The 24,080-nt window shown below is 41.2% G+C and overlaps 1 protein-coding gene across 4 annotated transcripts in view; it reads left to right on the plus strand.

Annotated features, from left to right (window-relative positions):
• Positions 1 to 24,080, plus strand: part of slc23a1 (solute carrier family 23 member 1) — a 67,534-nt gene that overhangs the window by 39,125 nt on the left and 4,329 nt on the right. For all 4 annotated transcript variants that reach the window (XM_080201564.1, XM_080201563.1, XM_080201565.1 and 1 more), the window contains 7 exons: positions 1,141 to 1,322; positions 3,080 to 3,200; positions 9,450 to 9,606; positions 10,301 to 10,448; positions 14,272 to 14,377; positions 18,131 to 18,260; positions 20,715 to 20,858. In XM_080201564.1, coding sequence (XP_080057690.1) covers positions 1,141 to 1,322; positions 3,080 to 3,200; positions 9,450 to 9,606; positions 10,301 to 10,448; positions 14,272 to 14,377; positions 18,131 to 18,260; positions 20,715 to 20,858 — 988 coding nt within the window. The remainder of the gene's footprint in view (positions 1 to 1,140; positions 1,323 to 3,079; positions 3,201 to 9,449; positions 9,607 to 10,300; positions 10,449 to 14,271; positions 14,378 to 18,130; positions 18,261 to 20,714; positions 20,859 to 24,080) is intronic.

Genomic DNA, 24,080 nt, shown 5'->3' on the forward strand with positions numbered 1-24,080 from the left:
ATCTGATACCCTTGTCCTTCTCAGAATAGAGGTTGTGGACTGGGTAAGTGTTGTCAAAGGAGCCTTGTTGAGTTTGCTGCAGTACACTGCTACTCGTTGTCTGTTAGTGGTGAAGGGAGTGGAATGCATCAAACTTCTTGAGTGTTGTTGGGGCTGCACTCATCCAGGCAAGTGGAGAGTATTTCATTGCACTCCTGACTTGTGCCTTGGACAGATTTTTTGGAATCAGGAGAACAATTACTCGCCACAGAATCCCTAGGCTCTGACCTGCTCTTGTAGCTACAGTACCTATATGGTTGGTCCAATTCAGTTTCCGGTCAATGACAAACCCCCCCCCCCCCCCCCCCCCCAAGGCTGTTAGTATGCAAACACAATACTCCAGTACCCTAATCTGGAGAAAGGACAAAAACTGAGATACTGAAACTCCATAAATGTATTTTATTAACTCTATAAAATATAATACTTTGGGTGGGATTTTCCAGCTATTCTTGCCAGCGAGATTCTTTGGCCTTACTGCAGTTATTGGAGATTTGGCTGAGCGCTAAATTCTCTGTCCTAATTGGGAGCGGCAGTGGGGCGTGAACGACAGAGATCCCTTGCCTACACTGTGTTGCTAACATTTCTGCCCTCCTTGCTTGGCTTTCTTAGTTTCTTATTCTTAGCTTTGTTTCTTTTCTTTACTCAGTCCCCTGTTTTTGCGCTTTTACATTTGTTTTTCTTTTCCCCCCTAGTGTTCACCAATCCCCACTGAAAGACTGAACATGCATTCCACAAACACTGCAAAATCAGATAGGCGATGTCTGTTCTATTTACCACTGACCTCCCACTGGAATGAGACACTGTTCCTGATATCCAAATGGATATCAAGTATAAAGAAATTATAATTTGGGAAACATTGGATCATGACTGATGGAAATAATTTATGCAGTGCTCAGTTGCACTGTAGTATGTAGGGGAAGTGCATATATTTACTTCATCAGTTCTAATACAGTTCTGTAAGTATACAATACTGTACATGGCTAAGAATAATGGTGCCATGGTATATCAACACACTAATAATCATATAGCATTTTACTTGAATTGTGGTTATTACTTCTGCACAATGTTATTCTGTTCCAACTGTTTCTGTCTATGTTACAGATACAAGGTTCAATTATAATATCTAGTTTGATTGAAGTGGTGATTGGCTTTGTGGGCCTTCCAGGAGCTCTGCTTTGTTACATTGGGCCACTTACTGTCACTCCTACAGTCTCCCTTATTGGATTGTCTGTGTTCCAAGCAGCAGGAGAAAGAGCTGGATCACACTGGGGCATTTCCATGTTGTAAGTGCAATACCTAATTCATTTGGTTACATATCAGTGATAACCTTGGCTAAAAGAATTAATTGTACTATCTAAAGCATTTGATCATTTAACAAAAATTGTGCAGGATTTTTTGGATGGTGGGTTTCCACAAGGGAAGGGAACGCAAGTATGCTGATTCCTGCTACCCCTGCCTCAGGTTGAGACCCCTGCTCCCATCTGGGTAGGAAGGTCTGCCTTAGATCTGCAATCTGATTGGCCCGCAGCTCTGCAGTGCCAAGTTTGAGTGATGGCCATTGCTATGGGCTACAGGCAGACCAAAAGAAGAAGAAATTATGGATGCTGGATTAAGGTAAGTCTGGGGTATTGATAGGGCCCATCTAGCCCCAGTCAATTGGGAGGCCAGGGGGAGGGAAGATTAAGGGGTGAAATGCTGTAGTGGCAGAGTGCCACTGATGGGCAAAGGGGTCTCCCAAAGGAGGTGCCCTTCCTCCAGCTTGCCTGTGAACAGCTTGTGCAGTAAATGTTGAGGGCCTTCTCTGCCTCAATAAAGATAGCAATGGGCATGGGATGAGATTTAAGTGGTCATTAACTTGGCACTTGAGGTCCTCAAAAGATTCATGGATGCCTGAGTCTCTCCACCCCCATCCCTGGAAAAGTGGTAGATGGGTTGGGACAGGTAGGTAGGTAAGGGGTAGACTATTCTACGAGCATCCTGCTTCAAACCCACCGATGGGTGACTTTAAAAAAAAAATCACCCTCGAATGTTGCAGTCTTTGAACTAAGAAGGTATAAGATCCATATCTTGAACCTATTGAAATGTCACTGACTAACACTCAAGTTGGCTAATGCCATACCTGAAGGTCATGAATCAAGGGGATATATGAAATGCAATATCATATTTCCACAGCAAGAAATGCTATTCCAGAAGTTAATTGAAACAAAATAGTGTGGCTCTAACCCTGCCATGAATTGTCAACACTGAGTGCAGAACAGAGGATATGTCATGATCAGCAGTACCTTCCCTTACTTTAATGAGCATTCATACAAAAGAACTGCAGGGGAAGCTAATTTTGCAGTCAACCTTTATTTGTCACCTTCCTTCCATATCAGTTTTTCCGAACAAAGATGTTGATTGATGTTGGCTGTTTGTGAACCTGACAGGGTTTTCAGTTGCCCAACACTGCAGCTTCTGACCTTGCCTCGCACGTACAGGAATCATCAATGATATCTGATGATAATGTATCCGATGGAGCCAATATATTCCCAATTAATATTCTGAAAGAATTAGAAAACTGTGCGGTGCCTTTACAATTAATTGTAGAGCCTGAGCAGCATTTTCTGTTCACCTAGACTCAAATGTTATCAGAGAACTAAACCTATTGCCTCAGGGCATCATAAAAGAGCTATTGGAAGTGGAGTCAGGATACTCCCCAGACCATCATAATTTAAAAACTGTAGGTCTTGCAGAAATGCAAATCCGCTCTTTGTTGTGCTAAAATATGCAATTTATTTTTGCTTCAAAGTTTAATATCATGACAGCTAATTGGCAATAAAAACAGCAATTTTCCTGTTAATTTAACCAAAGTCCAATGGTGGAGTTTATGACAAGCTAGATTGAAGTGCACTTTGAAGTAAATGGTTTGAATGCTGGTCAAATTTTATTGCGAGTACAAAATATTTGTTCTTTCGCAGCAGAGAATAAGTTAATTCTTACACGTAACATCAGTATTTATGAAAAAAATTATAAAACTTGTACTTTTTTCCTCCTTTTCTAGAACAATTGTTTTAATTGTACTGTTTGCTCAGTACCTGCGCAACATTAATTTTTTAATGCCGGGCTTTAAACGTGGGAGAGGATGCACAACGGTGAAGATACAAGTATTCAAAATGTTTCCGGTAAAAATTATACTCAATACAAGAGTAATCCTTCATCTAATTTCAATTTCGCCTTCTATCTACTCTGAAAGCATCATCAACATGACATCAGTGCAACAAAATTTCCTCAGGCGATTCTTGGGATAATTAGAAAATAAAATGTGAAACCGAGCCACATAAACAGATATTGGTCGGAATTTTCCAACTGTTCTCATTGGCGGGATGTTCTTGTCCCACCAACAGCTAACCCCCACCATGGGTTTCCCGGTGACAAGAAGTGCATAGAGCAGCTACTGGTTAAACGGCGGGAGGCCTCTGCCTCTGTAGAACATGCTGTGGAAAATCCTGCACATTGAATCAGATGATCAAAAGCCTAGTCAGAATTTGCTGGAATAGGGGTATCAGAAAGCAATGTAGAGAGTGGCAAGATGCAGAAGGCATATTCCAAAGCTCTGGACATAGTTAGCTGGACATGTTGAACTCCACCCCCTCCACCATAATAATGGAGCAATTAAAATTAGGGATGCATAAAAGCCCACAACTTGGTGAGTGCTGATATCTTGGAAGTTTGTGGGACTGCAGGTTATTTTGAGACAGGAAAGGGCAAGGCAATGAAGGGATTTGAAAATGAGGATTGGAATTTTAAAATCTAGATGTTGCATTACTGGGAGCCAATGTAGATTAGTGACCATAGGTGTGATGGGGAAATGAGACTTACTGTAGGTTAAAACACAGGCAGCAGAGTTTTGCATGACCTCAAAAGTTTATAGAGCAGAGACCGGCCAGGAGTGCGTTGGAATATCAAATCTAGAAATAAGTAGCATGAATGAGGGTAAGTAGCAGTTGCACTGAGAAGGGTGAGGTAGTGCAATGCGACAGAAATGGGAAGAGGTGGTTAGGTCAGAAACTCACTTGAGGTTGAATGTGAGACCAAGGTTGTGAACTGGTTACTGATTTAGGGCAGAATTTTATGAGATTGATTCTAAGTGTCCAGCTAGCATGAAAATGGGAAAGTTCCTGATCCGTTTTTTGGGTGAGTTTTCACGCCCAATGCTATTCACTTAATCATTGACAAAATGGTGTGGGCTGGGCTTAATTTTCCATGATGTGGATGTGCCAGCGTTGGACTGGGGTAAACACAGTAAAAAGTCTGACAACACCAGGTTTTAGTCCAACTGATTTATTTGATAGTAAACTCACAAGCTTTCGAGGGGACTCCCTCTTCCTCTTAATTTTCCAGCCAGCCTGTAGAGGGAGCTACTGTGCATGTGCAGACCTCTGATTCTGCACATGCTTAAAAGTGACTGCAGGGGTCTGACAGATAGACAGGCAGAGCTGTTAGGTGACTACAGGCAGCCTTAACTAGCTTCTCCCTTCCTCCAATTGTGCTACGTCTTCACACCCTACCTCTATAGGCTGCAGCTCCTGGCACTGCCTGGTGGGTAGTGCCAAGGTGTCCATTGGGCATTGCCCAGGTGCCAGGCTGGCACTGTGAAAATAGCGCACCCTTGCCCTTGGCCTCCCTGGGGGGTCTCAATGGCCTTCGGTTCTACCATTGAGGCCAACAAGACTGTTCCCCATTCTTGGGGAGCAGGAGCTTTCCTCACTGGAGAGATCCTCTCCCAGCGAGGCCAATAAAGTCAAGTGAGCCTGGACAATTAAGCGCCGGGCTCACTAAACAGATGCGAGTTAGAATTTAAATATATTTAAATAAATTATTCAGCATATTGCCCACTTCTGGTGAAAGCTGACGTTGCCGGAAATCATTAACTCACAAGAGCCAAGAAATTGGGCATGATCCTGTTTTCTCGTACAATTTTGCCAGCTCGCTCCTTCCGTCGATGGGCAGGGTGAGCCCGTAAAATTCCACCCTTAATCTCAGAGTGTTGAAGGAGAGAGAGGATGAATTTGATATTTAGGGATCAAAGCTGGAATCGGGGCAAAAATAATGATTTCAGTCTTTCTAATACTTGATTTGAGAACATTTCTGCTCATTCACTACTGGGATGTACATATGAAAACAAGCACCAATGAAAAAGATCTCTAAAGAAGCATTCTGAATTATTTTCCAATGTTGGAATACATAAATCAGGATTTTGCCACAAGTTAAAAAAATAGATATTTGAATATGTTTTATAGTAGGTTAAAAACAGTTTAAGCTTCTCGAATGCAATTTTTAGATTATTAATGTCTATCAATGTACTCAGATTCAATTTTAAAACCCTTTACTTTACAGGCAATTTGCGTCATGTAAATAAGTCTCAAGTTGGATTTCCAAAAGCAAATGTGATTAATTACACGCTGCAAACAAAGGCATTTGGGCTGAAATTTAACAAGTGGCTGTTTACTGTCAGACTTAAAACATGTCTTGAGGGACATATTATTCAAAATGTGTTTGATGTGCCATATATCAAATGAAATGCCTATGTAATGGAGCTGTTTCAGATTAACAGTTCCATGTGTTACTTTACATTGGTTTGATCCTATGGGAAGAAATTTTAACTTCAATATTTTAAAGGTGCAAGAGGTTGATTAGCTGTGTTCTTGACACCTATCTCAGCTTCCTTTCAGCTGACTTTGCAAAGAAAAATGGTGGATGGATAAGTGAGCTACTGTATCTGTTTTATACCTTTGCCAAGATTAAAAATTGTGTTCTATATTCAATGTTATATATCTAATTCTTAGTTATTGCAGAACTCAGTAGCAGACCACCATCTTTCTTCAACAGTCTGACTCCTCAAGCTTTGGCATGTGCTCAGATAAATCCATAAGCATATTAGTTAGTTTTTTGGCAGCTCATCCAATTGCCCATTGTTCCTGCTGAAGCAGAATGTACCTGAAACATTTTGCGTTAGAAAACATAACATTTCTTTCTTGGCTGATACTTTCATAGCATCTGCATACATGCAGACATTTGACCTGATAGATTGAGTGGCATGGACAGAGTGGATAGTCAGATGCTCTTTCCTGGGTAGAAAAGTCAAGTACTAGGGGACATAGCTTTAAAGTGCGTGGGGAAAATTTTCGAGGAGATGAGCGAGGCAAGTTTTTTTTACAGAGGGTGGTGAATGTCTGGAACACACAGCCTGGGGGAGATGGTGGGAGAAGGTATGATAGTGGCTTTTAAGGAGCAACTAGACTAATACATGAATAGGATGGGAATGGAAGGATGCAAACTCAGTTTTAGTTTAGGCAGGCATCATGATCGGTGCAGGCTTGGAAAGCCAAAGAGCCTATTCCTGTGCTGTACTATTCTTTGTCCTTATTTTAGCAGTGATCAGTAATAGAGAGGTTTGGGTGCTTCCTCACTGCTTTAAAGACATGTTCTCCACATTTAACTTCATTTTACCCAGAAGTGATGTACAAAAGGCCAGGTTGTCATGGGAGGAGGCTAGTGTTGAATAAGGGTATCTGTCATAACAAGGGTTAATGTAGGATTGGGAAATAATATTACCCACATTGTGATGTAAAGACGCACATGATCTGAGAATATGGTCAGTTTTGGACTAGACAGAGACCTGTGTAGAAACAAGCACAGAGTTACCTTAAAGCTTGAGCTATATCCTATATATAGTACATGATTTTATGTTACAAATGAACACTTAGATTCTGGAGTCTTGTATTCTTTGAGACCTATTGAACAGACATACAGTGGCTAGTAAAGAAACATTTTTCAGGGATGTTTTGTTGCTTATCATGTGTACCAAATTAGAACACAATCTTGGTAGGGTGACCTTCATTCTTCGATTAAAGAGCACATTGACTGTAGGAGGCTGTTACTCTTACACGTAGTTCCTGGTGAATGTGTGTTCACTATGCAGAAGTCAAGTAATCTATGCAGATATCATTAATCTACAGCATGACCTACTGTTCAAGGTATTTGTGAATATTCATCAATTCATTTTGATAGAGGGTGAAGAAGGTTAGCTATCCCCCTTACCTGAGATTATTTAACACTGAGGGCTTGAAATAATGGGTAAGTGGAATTGTGTGTATGATAAATGCTTCTAATTGAGGATTCTACCTGGTTAAATATTTAATTATACAATATACACAACAATAAGGGCAAACCAAGCAATACAACTGGAAAAGAAGCTTAAATTGGCAGTTAAACATAATTTATACATATTTTCTTGCTCACTTTAAGTTTCTGGCAATGTCCTCTTTCTCATTCTATATAATTTCCCGCTTCTTCTGTGCTCTTTATTCTCCAATTGCAATTATATTTACTCACTACTCAATACATAATATTCTCTTCTATGACCTTTAGCCCTCTCAGCCAGTTTGATGTTGATTCTGGAAAAAGTCCTTAATTGTCCTGATTGACTGTGATCTGACCATATTGTGTACACTATTGTGTGACCATAGTTTATTTTTCAACGTTTAAAGACTTCATGATATTTCCATCTTGAGGCACGAAGTTGTACTCCCGCCTACAAGAACAGCACCCTCCCTCTCTTTAAGTGCTGCCTGTGTCCTAGAATCTCCATCCCTGTTCCATTTGGCTGAGCACCATCCTTAATTGATGGAAAGCAGGCAGAACCTCAAAGCATAAGGTTTGGGAGACAAAAATGGTCCTAGGCCATATTTAAAGATTCGGATGGTGAGATTCTGACCTTTTCATTGCTAAAGGGTAGGCCCAAGTCACCTGCATCATTCAGACTGAAATATCCTTTCAGATTGTCTGTTTATTCAGGATTGAGGGATGGGATAAATCAATAATTCCTATTGCTGAGGTTCACATAAATTATTTTTGAAATGTTATAATTTATCACACGAGTGAGGCTAACAGTGAGCAGCTGAAATGTGCAAATTGCATATCGACTTCAGTTGGGAGTAGATATGTGGTTTTAAAATATAATAGAAGTTGTTGTCCAACATCAATCACTCCACTAATTGTTTAGCCAAATTATGTGATCTTGATTTCTAATGCTCCAATAAAATCCATGAAGTTCTTAAAATGGCAAGAGAATTATGAATTAAACTCGATACAGAAAATTGGTGACTTTTGCATCCCTTTCAACAGTATGTGCTTAAGCCTTAACTGCATAAACAATCTCTCTAGCATTATAAATTAACTTTTTTTTACAAATGTGGAGTTTTATTCCTTCAGTTTTTAATAGTTATTGAAGTTTAAAATGCATACTTCTTAAAAGAAAATTTTGTTCTCTTGATCCAATTTTTCTTTCTCCTTTGTTCTGTCAAATCAGATGGAGAAAATGAACTAATGAATTAAAACTTATACTTCCTACTTCCGACTCTCTGTTCATTTAACAATAGTTGAAATCTTGCCAGAGTTTGACAAAATGTTGGTTCCAGTGAGAAAATCGGTGAGAATCCCATCAACCCTGGGGATGGGAAATCTCATGGAACATTGAGCCTCTTTAACAAAATTTAATTTCACGATGTGAATCACGTCGCATTAATGGTGGCTCCTGTTGATTCGCTCGTCCTGGGGCAGGCTAATTTTTGTAGTCAGTGGAGAGCTCCATGTAAATGCTTCCTCAGTCCTGACATGAAAGGAGAAGGACTGAAAGTGACCCCTGCCCCCGAGTTCATGAAAATGAACCCCAGCCCTGAGGTGAACTTGTTCCCCTGGGCTCAAAATTGCCTTCAATATTTCAATCTGGTTAAGGAGCTACATGTTTGCTTGCCATGTTCACATAGGTCCCAGATCCCTTTTCAAGAGTTCCACTCTATAAAAATCTCCCTTGCTTCCAATCCAAAGTCTTATGGAAATTTAAAGATCAAAGGTGAGGCTAATAGTTTCCTTTGTTTGCCAGCTGAAGAATAATCTGGCCCATTAATTCCACCAAACTGAACACAAAGAGCCAGAATTTGATGTTGCACCTTGGGCCAAGTAAGCTTTAAGCTTCAACTCAAAAATGCCTATCTTTTTGTTTTCCAAGTCACATTTGGTTCCTTTCAAGATAAAAATTTAAATACAAGTTTAGATTGCTGAGAAAATGAATAAAATGTTTGTTTTTATAGTTAATCATTATGCTGAAATGCGAAACACAGTTAACAGCAAGGAAATTTGTAGAGATTTATTGAAACAACAGATCACAAAACCTTCCATGTGATGAGAATGACTGAAATAATTGAGTACAAGTCCAGACAGTTTTAATATAATTGGTTTAAAATGCACTCTGGTGAATCTAAACAATAATTGGCAAGTTTTTTTTATTGACTAACTGCAGTGCAATAAATAAATTCAGAGTGAGGATTTTGACAATCACCAGTAATGATTGTCTCTGCTTTCTTTTCTAGATTATAATGGCGATTATGGTTGTCTGGCTAATTTGCTATCTTTTAACTCTCACTGATGTATTTCCAAAAAATCCTGATCTGTATGGATTCAAAGCCCGAACAGATGCCAGAGGTGAAATAATGTCAACAGCGCCCTGGTTTCGCATGCCATATCCGTGTAAGTGCCAACAAAAAGGTTTGCATAAAAATAACCATGTGCAAGTAAGAAAGTAACTTAAATCATCTTTTTTTTGAAAGCAGAACACTTTTGAGGTGAAATTGGCTCACACTTTGGGCCAACAGAAAAATTGACAGCATGCTTTATTTTGTATGTGGTGTAAAATGGGCTGCTGATTTTATGCATCAGTTTTACATTTTTATAGGAAAGGTTAAAATAATAGTGTTTGATTAAGATTGAGCTGTTGCTTTTCATTAGCATAATAATGTTGCTAAAGTTAAACATTCTTTGAAATTAAATGCCAATAATCTTGCCATGGTGGCGGCACTGCGGCACACTGGGCACTGCTGCCTCACAGTGCCACAGACCTGGGTTCGATTCCTGGCTTGTGCCACTATCTGTGCGGAGTTTCCACATTCTCTGTGGCTTTTCTCTGGGGGCTCTGGTTTCCTCCCACATTCCAAAGATGTGTGGGTTAGGTGATTGGCCATGCTAAATCGGTCCTTAGCGTCAGGGGGTTAGTTGGGTAAATGAGTAAGATTATGAGGGTAGAGCCCCAGTGGGATTGTGGTGGGTGCAGACTCGATGAGTCGAGTTGCCTCCTTCAGCACTGTAGGGATTCTATGTAACATGGAATGCAGTCTTTTTGTTAAAGGTAGAATTACTCTTTTCAAGGCTGTTTGATGTTTTGCAGGTCAATGGGGTTTGCCAACAGTCACAGCAGCTGGAGTGCTGGGAATGTTCAGTGCAACACTGGCTGGTATCATTGAATCTATAGGTGATTATTATGCCTGTGCTAGATTGGCTGGTGCTCCACCTCCACCTATCCATGCTTTGAACAGGTAAATCTTCTTTCCAAAGTAGATTCTGTGGAAGGACTCATTGGTGCCAATTTTCTTTTCTGGCATAAAATGGGGTTGAATAGATTTTGAACCTTGGACTAATGAAATATTGACCTGTCTCCTAAGTGACTGACAGCTGTTCAATATGCAGAATATAACAGCCAGGATTTTACACCACAGAAATGGACAACAATGGAATGGGGAGCATAGAATTGGAAGGCATCAGGCGGGGTTCCTGACATCATCGTGCTCGGCCCGAATTTTACTAATGACATACATAATCCACTTGCATTTCCCAAATAAGCAAGTGAAAAATATTTGAGTTTGTTAATGGAAGCAATAGAATACTGTTCGATAGGTTCCTCCTGATTTAATGAAATGCGCATGAGAAACACCCCAAAGAGAGGCAAAGGGGTAGCAGCTGTTTGCATCGCTGCATTTTGCAGCCGTGCAGTAAAACTTTGAATTTCCTCAAAAGGAGTTAGGCAGCTACTAACTTGGGGTCACAGTGCCTTCAATGAGATCATGCTACTGGAAAGGGGTTCCCTATCGAGGGGCCTGAGAGAAGGGTGGGCTAAGCATTGTCAAAGTAGCTGGTTGTTTCAGGTAGAACTGCAAAGTTCAATAACTTTGGACATTACACATTCTAGAGGAGGGGGTGGTATGGATGTGAGGGGGGAGGGGGGGTGTTGTGAGGACATGGGTCTGGTCAGCAGGAACCTCTTAGTCACCAGCATGGGCAATCTTGTGTGATGCGGAAGGAGGAGAAGGCCATAAAGAGGAGAGCAAGCAAATGCCAACATGTATAGGAAGGTACCCAGCGGCCAGGGTATACAGTCAATCATGGTGGCAATGTCGCCAAAAGCTTTTCTCTCTTCCAAAAGGCAGTGACCAAGCTGTACACCATGCTGGTAGAGGAGGTAAGGTGGTCCTGAATTTCTAGGCCACAGGCTCATTCCAAGGGCCCACTTGAGGACGTGTGGCATTTCCACTCTGCTGCACATCATTCCATCAAGATGCCTTCTTTAGGAGGATCAACCAGTAATACATTACTAAATTGTCGTGGTCAGTCAGGCTGGGAATGCCAGGGGATTCTGTGCATTGCTGGTTTCCTCCAGATGTTAGGTTTCAGACTACACGCATGATCATCAAGGCTCCTACAAACCAGGAAGGCATTTCACTCCCCTAGCGCAGTAGATCAGTCACCACTCTGTGAATCCTGCAGATGTGTATTGAAAGGTTAACCTGGGACTGGCCATGATGCTTACACATTCTGACACGCCACAGGTTTATACTCCCCATGCACCTTCAAGGGTAGATCCTTTCTGAGAAAGGATAATCCCTCAAAAGATGGCTTCACATGTGTCTTGTTGAAAACCGCATGACTTACTGAGATAATGATCAGTCTCTTCATCAAACTCGGGTGCTGGATCAATTGGATGGGATGAGGATCTCCTGGATAATGGTGGTTAGCAGCACTCTAAGCAACCTGGTGCTACAGAGAGAGAGGCCTTGGCTGCTGATGCACATGGAGTGCGTGTTATCCTCAGATGAGGAGGAAAACCAGGAACAGAAGCATCCTTTTAGACATGGGGGACCACTTGGAGGATATCTAGATATGGGGAGGCTTGGGAGGCACTAACCTTCCACATTTCAACCAACCAGCCAAAAGTCACTCATCAGGCACAAATGGCTGAGGGTGTTCTGACTACTGCAGGCGTTCTTGGAAAGAGCAATCGGGACACATACACAATCACCCCCATGCCAGCTTGGATTGATACATGCCACTCTAGCAGTGCTGGAGGACCATCAACATAGAAGAACATTTTCTTAAATCAAATCAGACATTTATAACATCAATCATCTCCCACAAGCTCTGAAGCATCAACTATCCTATTACCTGTGAGGCCCAAGAGAATTTCACGTGTTTTTAAAAATTCTTTTACATGTGCTCCTATGTAGTGCTCACTCTTCACCCACCAGGCTGCTGGCCTTACTGGCATAACCTCTGGTAGTCATCCATTCATTGCATGGAAGGTCCTGGCATGCTGGGTGCTCCTGCACAGGTGCCATTGCAGCACCCTAAGGTGGTGACAGAGGGACCGAGGAGCCAATTTCCACGCTCAAAGCATCCAAGAAGATGTCTCCAGAAGCAGAAGGCAGCTGCTACTCCACTGCGAGTTTTGCTTGTAACTCCATGCTGATCTGAGGAGGAAGGCATTGGTTCAAACATAGGCAAGGAAACCTCCTGCTGATTACTAGCTACCTGCCACTCTCCCCACCTATGAATCCTCCATGTTGAACATCAGGAAGCACAGAAGGTGGCTAAAGCACAGAATATACACTGCGTGGGGAACTTCATTGTCCGTCACCAAGAGTAGCACCACCACTGATCAAGTTGGTTCCGCCCTGAAAGATATAACTGCTAGACTGGGTCTGTGGCAGATGGTGAGGGAATCAACAAGTAGGAAAAACCTATCATCCTTACCAATCTTCTGGTCCTTGGCAGTATTGATAGATGTGATCACCCACACAATCATTGTGGAGACAATGTCCCAATCATAATAAGAACATAAGAACATAAGAAATAGGAGCAGGAGTAGGCCATCTAGCCCTTCGAGCCTGCCCCGCCATTCAATAAGATCATGGCTGATCTGTCGTGGCTCAGTTCCACTTTCGCGCCCTCTCCCCATAACCCTTAATCCCCTTGCCTATCAAAAACCCATCAACCCGCGTCTCCCTCATTGAAGACAACCTCCATCCAATGTGTTGTGTGGCACTACCTCCGTGCTATTTAAAATTCATGTCCAGGATGAGGGCACCCCTGGCTAGGCCAGCATTCATTGCCTATCCCTAGATATAACTGAAGTATAACCTCCCTACTTTTGTAGCCACTGCAGTAAATGAGAATATTCTATTAACTTTCTAGTTACTTGCTATCATAATTATTTGCTGTACCACCATTATATGCTGGATTCATGAACTGAATCCACCTGCATTTCAAAGCTGTGCAATCTCTGGCCGTTTAGATAATATGCTTCTTTTATTTTTGGTTCAATGGTCAATTTCATAATTCCCCATAATATAATCAATTTACCAGGCTTTTGCCCACAACATTAACCTATCTGTGTCCCTTTGTAGCCTCCTTGTGTCTTCGTCCTGCCATACCATCCTACCTACCTTTGAGTTGGGTGATGGACTAGGTTTCGTTCATGACCCTTTGTCATTTCCTGGACAGAGCAGGAACCATACAAAGCTGTGATACAACCAGAAAAAATGCTTTTTATGGGGTGCGTCTGTAAGAAATTGGTGAGAGTTGTAGCGGACTTATCAAATTTTCTTAGTCTTCTGAGAAAGTTGAGGCATTGATGGGTTTTCTTAACCACAACAAGTTAGATGCAGAAAAGATGTTTCTCCTGGATAGGGGTGTCTAGAATTATGGGACAGAGTCTTGGAATAAGGGGAAGGCTAATTAGGAATGAGGGGAGGAGAATTCTCTTCATTTGAATGTGGTGAATCTTTGAAATTCTCCACCTCACATAGTTGTGGTGATTCAGTTGTTGAGTATGTTTAAGGCAGAAGTTGACAGATTTAAGGAATCTAATGGATTTCGGCTCCTGCAGGAAAATGGCATTTTAAGCAGAAGATCAGCTATGATCTAGTTGAATGACCGAACAGGCTTGAGGGGTTAAATGATCTATTTCTATTTCCTATTTTCCTAATATGTTACCAAATCCTAAAAAGTGAAAAAGAAAACAAAGTTTGACTCTCCTGTGCATGAAAAAGGCTGATTGTATCCTTGATTACTCCTTTTGCCTTCCAGGGGGATCTTCACTGAAGGAGTATCTTGTATCATTGCAGGATTACTTGGAACAGGAAATGGCTCTACATCATCCAGCCCAAATATTGGGGTCCTTGGAATTACAAAAGTACCTTTTTTCTAATCCATGCCAATTGATTGTTCATTTTTATTTTTTTCACAACTTGTACAGTACACTCCATTAAAATCCTACTTCTAAGTTCCCCGAACCATTAGGAAGGATGGGTAGGATGACATGACCGTTATGGCGGAGGGAGGATTTTTGGTTAAAGGAAATATGGCAGGCTTCGAAGCATCTAGCCAGGTCTTGGGGCTGCCTTGAGAGTTTGAGACACTGGTACTTGCACATGGCAGGATAGTTGGTTCTCAGCTATCCTCTCTGCCTGTTGACCCTTTGATGTTTTGTCACCTTTGACGTACTTTATTGTGGCCAGCACTTCTTTTAGTGGAGGGCATGTGGCTGTGGAGAAGGTAGCTGGTATTGCTGGAGGTACAGCAGGAGCATATAGCTGTAGAAAACCCCATGTCAATTGAGAGTTTCGTAATTTGCTCCTTTGCTGCTCTGAAGACTGTGAAGTGTTGCTGAGGTTGGATGCAGTGTTGACCAGATGAAGTGTCTTCCAGGTAGTTGGTGTGCTTTGCAAAGCAGCTTTGCATATGGCCATGGCTGCAGCTGGTTAATGCAACAGACCAAAACATTTATAGTTCATCGGTTTCATCGAGGCAGTTTGTTCTGCTGAACTCTTGACTTCTCAAACCTGATGTATCGTAGACACAACATGAGTCTGCCCCGGTTGAGAAAGAGGGATTCCACTCATAAAATCTCCCACTAGCTTGAATTGCCTTCCCGATTTCTTTACCCACCTGCCCTAGGAAAGACAGGAGATGAGAGCACATTAGAATACCAATCTAATGGCATCATTTACCTATCTCCCTGGCACACCCCCACTTCCCCTGCTCCAAATCCACCTCCAAAGAAGTGGCAATAGTCCCTTCCGAAGTATCAATTATATATGAAAATAAACATCATTGTCCCACTCATCCTCTGAGTCTTTTTTAAACTTTTTTGGCTTTTCTCTCTTTTATTTTCTATATCAGTGGTTCACAACACACTAGTGTTCCATGAAGACCAACCCCACCCCCCCACCCCCTCACCCTGCCCCACCACATTCAAAATTAATGTAAGTAAACAAAAACTAACTTCTGTCTGTAGCTCCATGGTTGGCAACTCCAAGGCCAGATGAATCTTAGGCCGTCCAGGAAAGAGCCGTACGTATGTGGTTTATATAGTTTTAAGTTGGTCAGGCCCATGCGAATGACCAACCAATTTGGAGCTGAAGACATAACGTCCATGCACCCACACAAAAAGTGAAACCTTAAAAAGGACACACAAACCCTGGGGGGAAGTGAGAGGGACATAGAGAGGTTAAAAAAAAACAGGCAAGAAGATAGGGAGAAGTTAAAAACAAAGTTCCCAGTTAATGAAGAAAACAGAGAAAATAAGAAGTTGTGATTCAAATATTTCTTTTTATAATATGGAGATGTGCCATGATATACAAAAGGTTTCAAATCCCAGTTCTAAACAGTAAAGTAAAGTTCAAGATATTTGAACTCTTTAATCATGTATAGTATCCTAGATGATTCATTACCATTTGGCTAAATCTACCTTTCACATTTGTGAAATACTTTCTGTCCAAATGAAACAGGTTCTAAAATATCCTCCAACCTGGCCTATTGACCTGCTTCTTCTTATTACCTTGGTTTAAGTTTGAGTTTATTTATTAGTGTCACAAGTTGGCTTACATTGACCTGCATTGTTCCATGATATATTGGCAAAGTTTAGTCCAACAGATCCTCTAGCTGAGACTAAACATCACGGTCAGTTAAATTGTATCCGGATGCACTAAACCCTAAGACATACTTTGAATGGTCATCTTGACCATATCATAACTTTTAGCTACAACAGAAATCCATAAACCATTTTTAAGTAGTAAAGAAAACAATAATCTTGAGATTTGAATCCAATTCCAATCCTATTTATATATTTAAATATGAACAAGTTGCAGGCTATAACGGTTCAGCAACTTTAGATAAGGAACAGGCATGTAGTCAAATTCCATATCCAAGGTTATGATTTTATAGGTGGCAGAGTTTACTGACCCACTGCTGAAACCCCCTGTGCTCTGGCAGGCCACCCCATTGCCATTCAGCAATCAGAGAGGTATTAAGTGACGCAGGATGGGACTTCACCTCCATTTGGATTAGACGTCTCACCTCTGATCTGCTGGCTAATCAGGTGGCTAGCATCTCTTTGGTCCCTCCGATGCCGCAGGTGGCAGTAGTCACTTCTGGGATGGCACTTTGTCCCAGCAAAGAGCAGCCAGGAGCTTTGGAAATGGTGATAATGGGTAGACGGTTCTATGGGCCAGATGAGGAGACCCCAAGAGGAGTGTGGGGAGGCTATGGTGCAGAGGCTTGGTGGTTATAGGGACACACTTGTGGGGGTGGAGATGGATGGGCCTCCGATTAGAAAATGATGTCAGTGTGTTATCCCCTTTTCTGGTAAAGAGAATGTTTGAAGCAAATGAGTCTGAAAGGACTATTCTGCAGTAAACATCAATTTCTTAACAATATAATTAATTCTGAAAATATTTTCCTTTTTAATAAAAGACTAATTAGATGATGTTTGGATTTATAAAATGGTGTTATATGTGCATCTAATGCTGAGATGAACACTTATTGAAATAACAGAATCTAGCCAGTGTGTCAAGTTACCTTGGCAACAATCCTTCACAACTGGAACAATATAGTATATATATATGGAATTACTATATAATGAAAATTGAACCTGTTGCCTGTTGAAGCTCCCCAACATATTGTTATGACTTGGCTTGATGCCAGTTGACAATTCTTTCTTCTGTGAGTATGTTGTATATTTTCGTGGCGTCCCATGACCAACAAACAGCTGCCCCTTAAAGGGGCCATACAAATATTTTGAAATTTGAGAATCCATTCTTCAAAAATCTAATTTGTTCAATCAATTTTGTTTTAATCTCTGTGATTAGAATGTTGATTAGCACTGCATAAACAAACTGGTAAATTGATCTGAATTTGATTTTTTTCTTCCAAAACTAAACTTGACTAAAGATTATGGATGGGACTTTGTGGCCTCGCTCATCCTGAGGTCAATGGATATGTCCATGGTCTGCCCCTTGCCTGCTCCAATTCCCATGGCAGGCAGGACAGTAAAATTCTGGCCGATAATTCATTCTCAGGTTATCATCAAAATGTAGGCATTTGCGCCTATTTGTTCATAGATAGGTCTGTAGGTTGGTAGGTGATGTGGTCGGCGCAACTTGTGGGCCGAAGGGCCTGTTTGTGCTGTAGTGTTCTATGTTCTATGTTCTATGTTCTATGTTCTATCTGCAGCTGAATGTGGACAATGAATAGTTTTTTAAATCTGATTTGAATATTTTGCTTATCACTACCTCTAACTTAGGCGCCTTGCACAACATTTTGTGAAACTACTCCATGCTACTGGATTTACTAGAGCTTTTCCAATAAACTTACTGAGGTGCCATTGTAATATTGACCCTTATAACAGCATGACTACATCTTTCAGTTCAACATTTCATTCCAATAAAGTAATCATTTGCATCATGGATTATTAATATTTTCATTAGAAAACGTAAACCCAACCTAAAAAGATTTCTCACCAAAATTGTTGGTGCACCAAATTGAGGTTTCTGCATCTTTCTTCAGTTGATTTTGGTTTTACACAGAGCTACATCCATTCTTCATAAAACAATGGTATCACAATGTTGTTTTAACTTTTCTGAATGGTATTTGACTGCTTCTCCAGGTTGGTAGCAGACGTGTGGTCCAGTATGGAGCAGTTATTATGTTGGTCTTGGGGACAGTAGGGAAGTTTACAGCACTGTTTGCTTCACTCCCAGATCCCATTCTTGGAGGCATGTTCTGCACTTTGTTTGGTAAGTTGAAATTTCTAGTTTGTATCTTATAGGCTGTTTGTATGAACTGCATTGCTACCAGAAGGATTTGTGTGATCCTGTCACATCCGTAATTGGGATGTCTGTGTGTATTTCCCTATCCTCAGTGATTTTTCTCAATTAAGACTGAATCCCAGCAGCAGGCTTTTGGTATTTACAAAAAATTGGTAAAGGTTATTTACCAGACAGTGGGCCTGACAGTTTGAACACTGTTAAGTTTTGGATCAGACACTCCGAAGTAAGTTATGAAGTCCAACTAGAACCCCTTAGTTTTTCCATTGTGGCATTAGTCTGAGGATAAAGTGTTTCACTCCAGGTATGATTTAATCGACACATTAGGAAGCTTTTATCAAAACAAACTTTCTTTTTACGTTGCAGTTTAACTACAACAAATGAATTAGCTTAACATTTACTACTTGAAATACATAAACACAACAAGATACAATTTTTAATTGCTAATCTATCTCTATTGTTCCAATGCTAGCAATTGGAAGTAATTCTTATGTACTTTTATGTCCTTGAACTCCTCTTCAAAATCAGTTAGCAATAAATAGGCTAATGTGCTTGTACATGGGCTGCCAGTCCTTAGGCCTCCAGAACACTTTTGAAAAGAGAGAGAGAGAGACAGACAATTGATCTTTTCTCCTAGCAGGTCCCAACAGCTGCCTCCAGAAAGAAAGAGACAGATACATTTCTTGTTTCTTTCAGAGCCCAGCAGTGACTGCCTGCTTTTCCCTGTAAGACTAGCTCCTCCCTTAAGCACATGACTCTATCAAAACACCACTCTGAAAACCAAATAAACAAAACTGTATTAACTCGGATTAAAACAAACATGTCAATCATTAGCTCGCATTCTCAACATGTGAGCTGCCTGGCAACCAGACAAATTAGCATTGTGTAAAACAGCTGAATCTTAAACATACCTCTCGCATAAAACATGATATGAATACATTTCTTAAAGGCACAGTATCATCACAGTGCAACATCTCAATCATTAGTCTCTCACACCAAGGTTAAATACAGTTAAAGCCATAATGACAAAATTGGAATTTAGAATTCTGTCTTTATATCCATGCAGGCCTGATGTCATTTTGGTTGAATTGATGCTACAGTTGGAGTGAGCGTCTTTCAGATGTAATTGTTTCTCATGAAGCTGTGAAGCCTCTGTAGGTTAATAGCCAGGAGGTTGATTCTTAGGTTAGGAAGCTGGAGCAAATACAGTCTCAGACTGCATTAGAAAACTTTCAGCTATAATGGTTCAACTGTTTCAGATGTTTTCTGGTCCTTCAAGTATTTCTATCTTACCACACCCAGATCTATTTTGCTCAGACTGTTACATTGCAATCCCTGACAGTTAACTTCAGTCACGTAACTGCAGGGTTAACACTTCAGGGATTCAGACCAGCACAATGCAATATTGTTGGCAATATTATTTCGATCTTATCTCTGTCCCAACTTGAGCTCAAATAGTCTCAGTGGTTTATTATGGTACTCTTGAAGTCAACAATCTAGAGGTTTAATATTCCTCAAACACTGGTTCAGTATAAACTTCACAGGTGGCTTGGAAGTTCCCTTATTTAGTTTTAAGTAAATATTGGCCACAGAATTGAGGACGTCCCCAGTTTTGAATGTCCATAAATTCAGCCACAAAAGAGTTTATCGCCACTTTCTCAAAGTATGATATTACGATCTGTAATATCCTTATGCATGCACTGAGCATAATAATTACTTTGTCAGAGTCAAATTATCTGCGAGGAATCTTAAGTTGCTGAAAAGCCAGAGAGAGTCCATGAATTTTACAAATAAAATTTATAGAGCTTTGATGTTACATGGTGAGATGTCACACACTGCAACAAATGCAGGCAGTGAAACTGCACACCATATAAACATCATGAACAGCAGAGCCATACTGATGAGGCCTGCTTATTTATTAATGCTGTGATACTATGTGAAAGTGTTATGTGTTGCATAAAGAAATAATTAACATACAAGTAATAGTTGTACTGCATAACATATGCGGAGAGGATGAATCTCCTTGTCTGCTGTGGCTTCTGTGGAAGAAGCATATTTCCAGTTGGGTTTTTGATTTGTTTGATGAAGTTACAATGGACAATTAGAATCCCCATGGACCACTCAATAAATGTCAAAATAAATGTGTTGTATCATTGGATTTAAGGGGAATGCAGCCAAAGATAAATAGTTTACTTTTTGCCTTTATCTTTGTATCATCTTTTGTGATAAGGCAGTTCTACGTTAATGAGCACCATCTTATTTATTATTCTAAAATCTTTTACAAAATGCATTTGTGGAAGCCACCTTTGTTAATTACACTTACATGCTATCATTATACTGTGTTTTATATAATGTTCTTGTTTTGGAAATTGCTGGCATTATCATTTTGGTTTCCAGTTTAAGTTGCGGGCTTTTATTTTCCAGGTATGATCACTGCTGTTGGGCTTTCCAATCTTCAGTTTGTGGACATGAATTCTTCCCGCAATCTCTTTGTCTTAGGATTCTCCATGTTTTTTGGTTTAACTCTACCAAATTACTTGGATGCAAACCCTACCATTATTAATACAGGTAAGCTATCTGCTGGAAGCTGATTGTGCATGTGTTAATGTAATTGTAAGAAGGAAGAATTAAAGTGCTGCATTAATAAAGGCAAACGGTTCCTTAATAATCACAGAACAAGTTGTATACAATTGAGAACTAGCTTTATGTTTTTTCTAATGTTTTATGGGTTTGTATTCAGTGATGATTTCAATGATAATGAATTAGTCCCTGAGGGATTTAAGGCATCTTCATACATTAGAGAGAACAAATGGTTATATAGCTCTGAGGGTGGTGGGGGGGGGGCACACCAAATCAGACTTGGAGCAAGGAAATGAGGCATAAATGGGGATTGAACCCTGATAATGACCTATGTGAAGGTAGAACATTTGTAAGTGTATTTGTGTAACTTGCCCTGCAAGACAAAATAAAAAATGACTTGATTGGCTCTAGATACAGAATAATAAAAGTATATATTTTCTTGAGTTTAGTTTTGAGCAGTTAATCAGACTTTTGGACTGTGCCCCTGACCTTAGGATCAATTGCAGGTCCCAGCCATGCACTGTGTCACAAGTAGGCATCCAACATGATTTTTGATGAGCTAGCCGGTGGCCAACCCTATTGTCTGTGGGTGCTGCTGATGCCTGGAGAGATAGTGACAGACTTGTACTGGAGGGACTCTCTGAAAATCAGCTTAAGAATAAATGATTTATGACCAGCAGCTCACCTATGGACTGAAGGCCATGGTGGATTAGGGTTCGGGGAGTTTCTTAACACCTGTGCTGCCATCACCATCCTCACTTCCATTACACATCAGGAAGCTTGCTATGTCTGACTGGTTGCCTTTTGCTGCAGTGTGAGGTCTGTTTGTCAAATAGAAATTTCCAGTTGGCGTGCGAACCCTTGATAAATGCCTCGCTTGGCTGCTCCCCTCTTGCAGGCGGATAATTAAATCCTGGCCTTCTTAAATTGTATTGAGGCCAGTACACCAGGAACAATGTGAAATTTCAAGGCTTTCGCTATTCCTATCCTGCCCCTATCTGTGATAGTAAAGTCTGTATTATTTAGGGTTAATGACAGACTGAGCACAATATCCCATACATACACACTGATGTGAAAAAACACATGATCCAGAGCCAGGGTAGTCTAGAGATGGAGAGAGGTGTGTACAGACTTTGGATGGAGTCAACTTGATAACTGTACCCCCTGCTATATGTATGTACAAAGACTTGCTGTTAAAATGTTCAAGACTATGAAGCAGACTTCAGAACCCTCAAAGGAGGATTCTGCACAATCAGCCTCCAAAACTCCTGCTCGTTGTCTCATCTTGCCAAAAATAAATCATGAAGTGTCTAGGGAAGCATTCATCCACTTTATTAAGTGAACCCTTCTCTCTTTTCTCAGCATTGCTTAATTTAATGCATTGTTTTTAATTGATTTGGGTGTTGACATTGTTGACTAGGCCAACATTTATTACCCATCCTTGATTATCCTTGAGATGTGGTGAGCCAGCTCCCTGAACTGCTGAAGTCCATGTGATGTACACCCTACAATGATGTTAGGAAGAGAGCTCAAGGATTTTGACCTAGAGACAGTGAACATAAGAACATAAGAAATAGGAGCAGGAGTAGGCCATCTAGCCCTTCGAGCCTGCCCCGCCATTCAATAAGATCATGGCTGATCTGTTGTGGCTCAGTTCCACTTTCCCGCCCTCTCCCCATAACCCTTAATCCCCTCTCTTATCAAGAACCCATCAACCCGCTTCTTAAAAATATTTAGCGAGGCAGCCTCCACCACTTCAACGGGCAGAGAATTCCAGAGATTCACCACCCTTTGAGTGAAGAAGTTCCTCCTCAACTCCGTTCTAAACCGCCTCCCCTTTATCTTGAGGCTGTGCCCCCTAGTCCTACTGTCTTTTTTGAGCGGGAAGAGTCTCTCCACCTCTATCCTATCCATCCCATTTATCATCTTATACGTCTCAATGAGATCTCCCCTCATTCTTCTAAACTCTAACGAGTACAAGCCTAGTTTATTCAGCCTCTCCTCATAGCTCAATCCCCTCAACTCCGGTATCAGCCTAGTAAACCTCCTCTGCACTCCCTCCAGGGCCAAAATATCCTTGCGCAGGTGCGGCGCCCAAAACTGCACACAGTACTCCAGCTGCGGCCTCACCAATGCCCTATACAGCTGCAGCAAGACCTCCCTACTTTTATATTCAATCCCCCTCGCTATGAAGGCCAGCATCCCATTCGCCTTCCTGACCACCTGCTGCACCTGCAAGCTGGGTTTTTGCGACTGACTCATGCACAAGGACCCCGAGGTCCCTCTGCACCGTCGCCTGCTGCAGTTTTTCGCCACGTAAGTAATAATCCTTCCTACCATTCTTCCTACCAAAGTGGACCACCTCACACTTGCCAACATTAAATTCCATTTGCCATTTCCTGGCCCATTCGTTCCAAGTCAGGATGGTGTGTGGCTTGGAGAGGGACTTTCAAGTTGTTTGTTCCTATGTGTCTGCTGTCTTTGGCTTTATTGGTGAGTGAGTTTGGAGGTTCTGTCAAAGGGTCTTAGTGAGTTGCTACAGTGCATCTTGTCGACGATGCACATTTCTGCCATTGTGCATTGGTGATGGAGCAAGTGAATGTTCACTCTGATGGTGGATGCAATGCAAATCTTTGCTTAGTTATTGTTTTATAAGGTCTGGACATTTGATTTGATTTATTATTAGCACATGTATTAGCATACAATGAAAAGTATTGTTTCTTGTGTGCTATACAGACAGAGCGTACTGTTCCTAGAGAAGAAAATGAGAGAGAGAATGTAGTGTTACAGTCACAGCTGGGGGGGGATAGAGAAAGATCAACTTAATGCAAGGTCGATCCATTCAAAAGTCTGATGACTGCAGGGAAGAAGCTTTTCTTGAGTTGATTGTTTTGTGACCTCAGAATTTTGTATCTTTTTCCCAACCGAAGAAGGTTAGGGGGCATGGAGTTGGGGGTAGGGTGTTAGCGTGGATAGGGGATTGGCTGTCAAATAGGAGGCAGAGAGTGGGGGTCAATGGGTGCTATTCGGATTGGTGGTTGTTGACTAGTGGAGTGCCCCAGGGATCGGTGCTGGGGCCTCAGCTATTTACCATTTATATAGATGATCTGGAGGAGGGAACCGAGTGTATGGTGTCGAACTTTGCTGATGACACCAAGATTGGTGGAACGGCAAATTGTGTGGAGGGTGTGGAAAGTCTGCAGAAGGATC

This window comes from Carcharhinus amblyrhynchos, chromosome 13 (genome assembly GCF_965287045.1).
Source record: "Carcharhinus amblyrhynchos chromosome 13, sCarAmb.v2.hapA, whole genome shotgun sequence".
In the NCBI taxonomy this organism is placed as follows: Eukaryota; Metazoa; Chordata; class Chondrichthyes; order Carcharhiniformes; family Carcharhinidae; genus Carcharhinus; species Carcharhinus amblyrhynchos.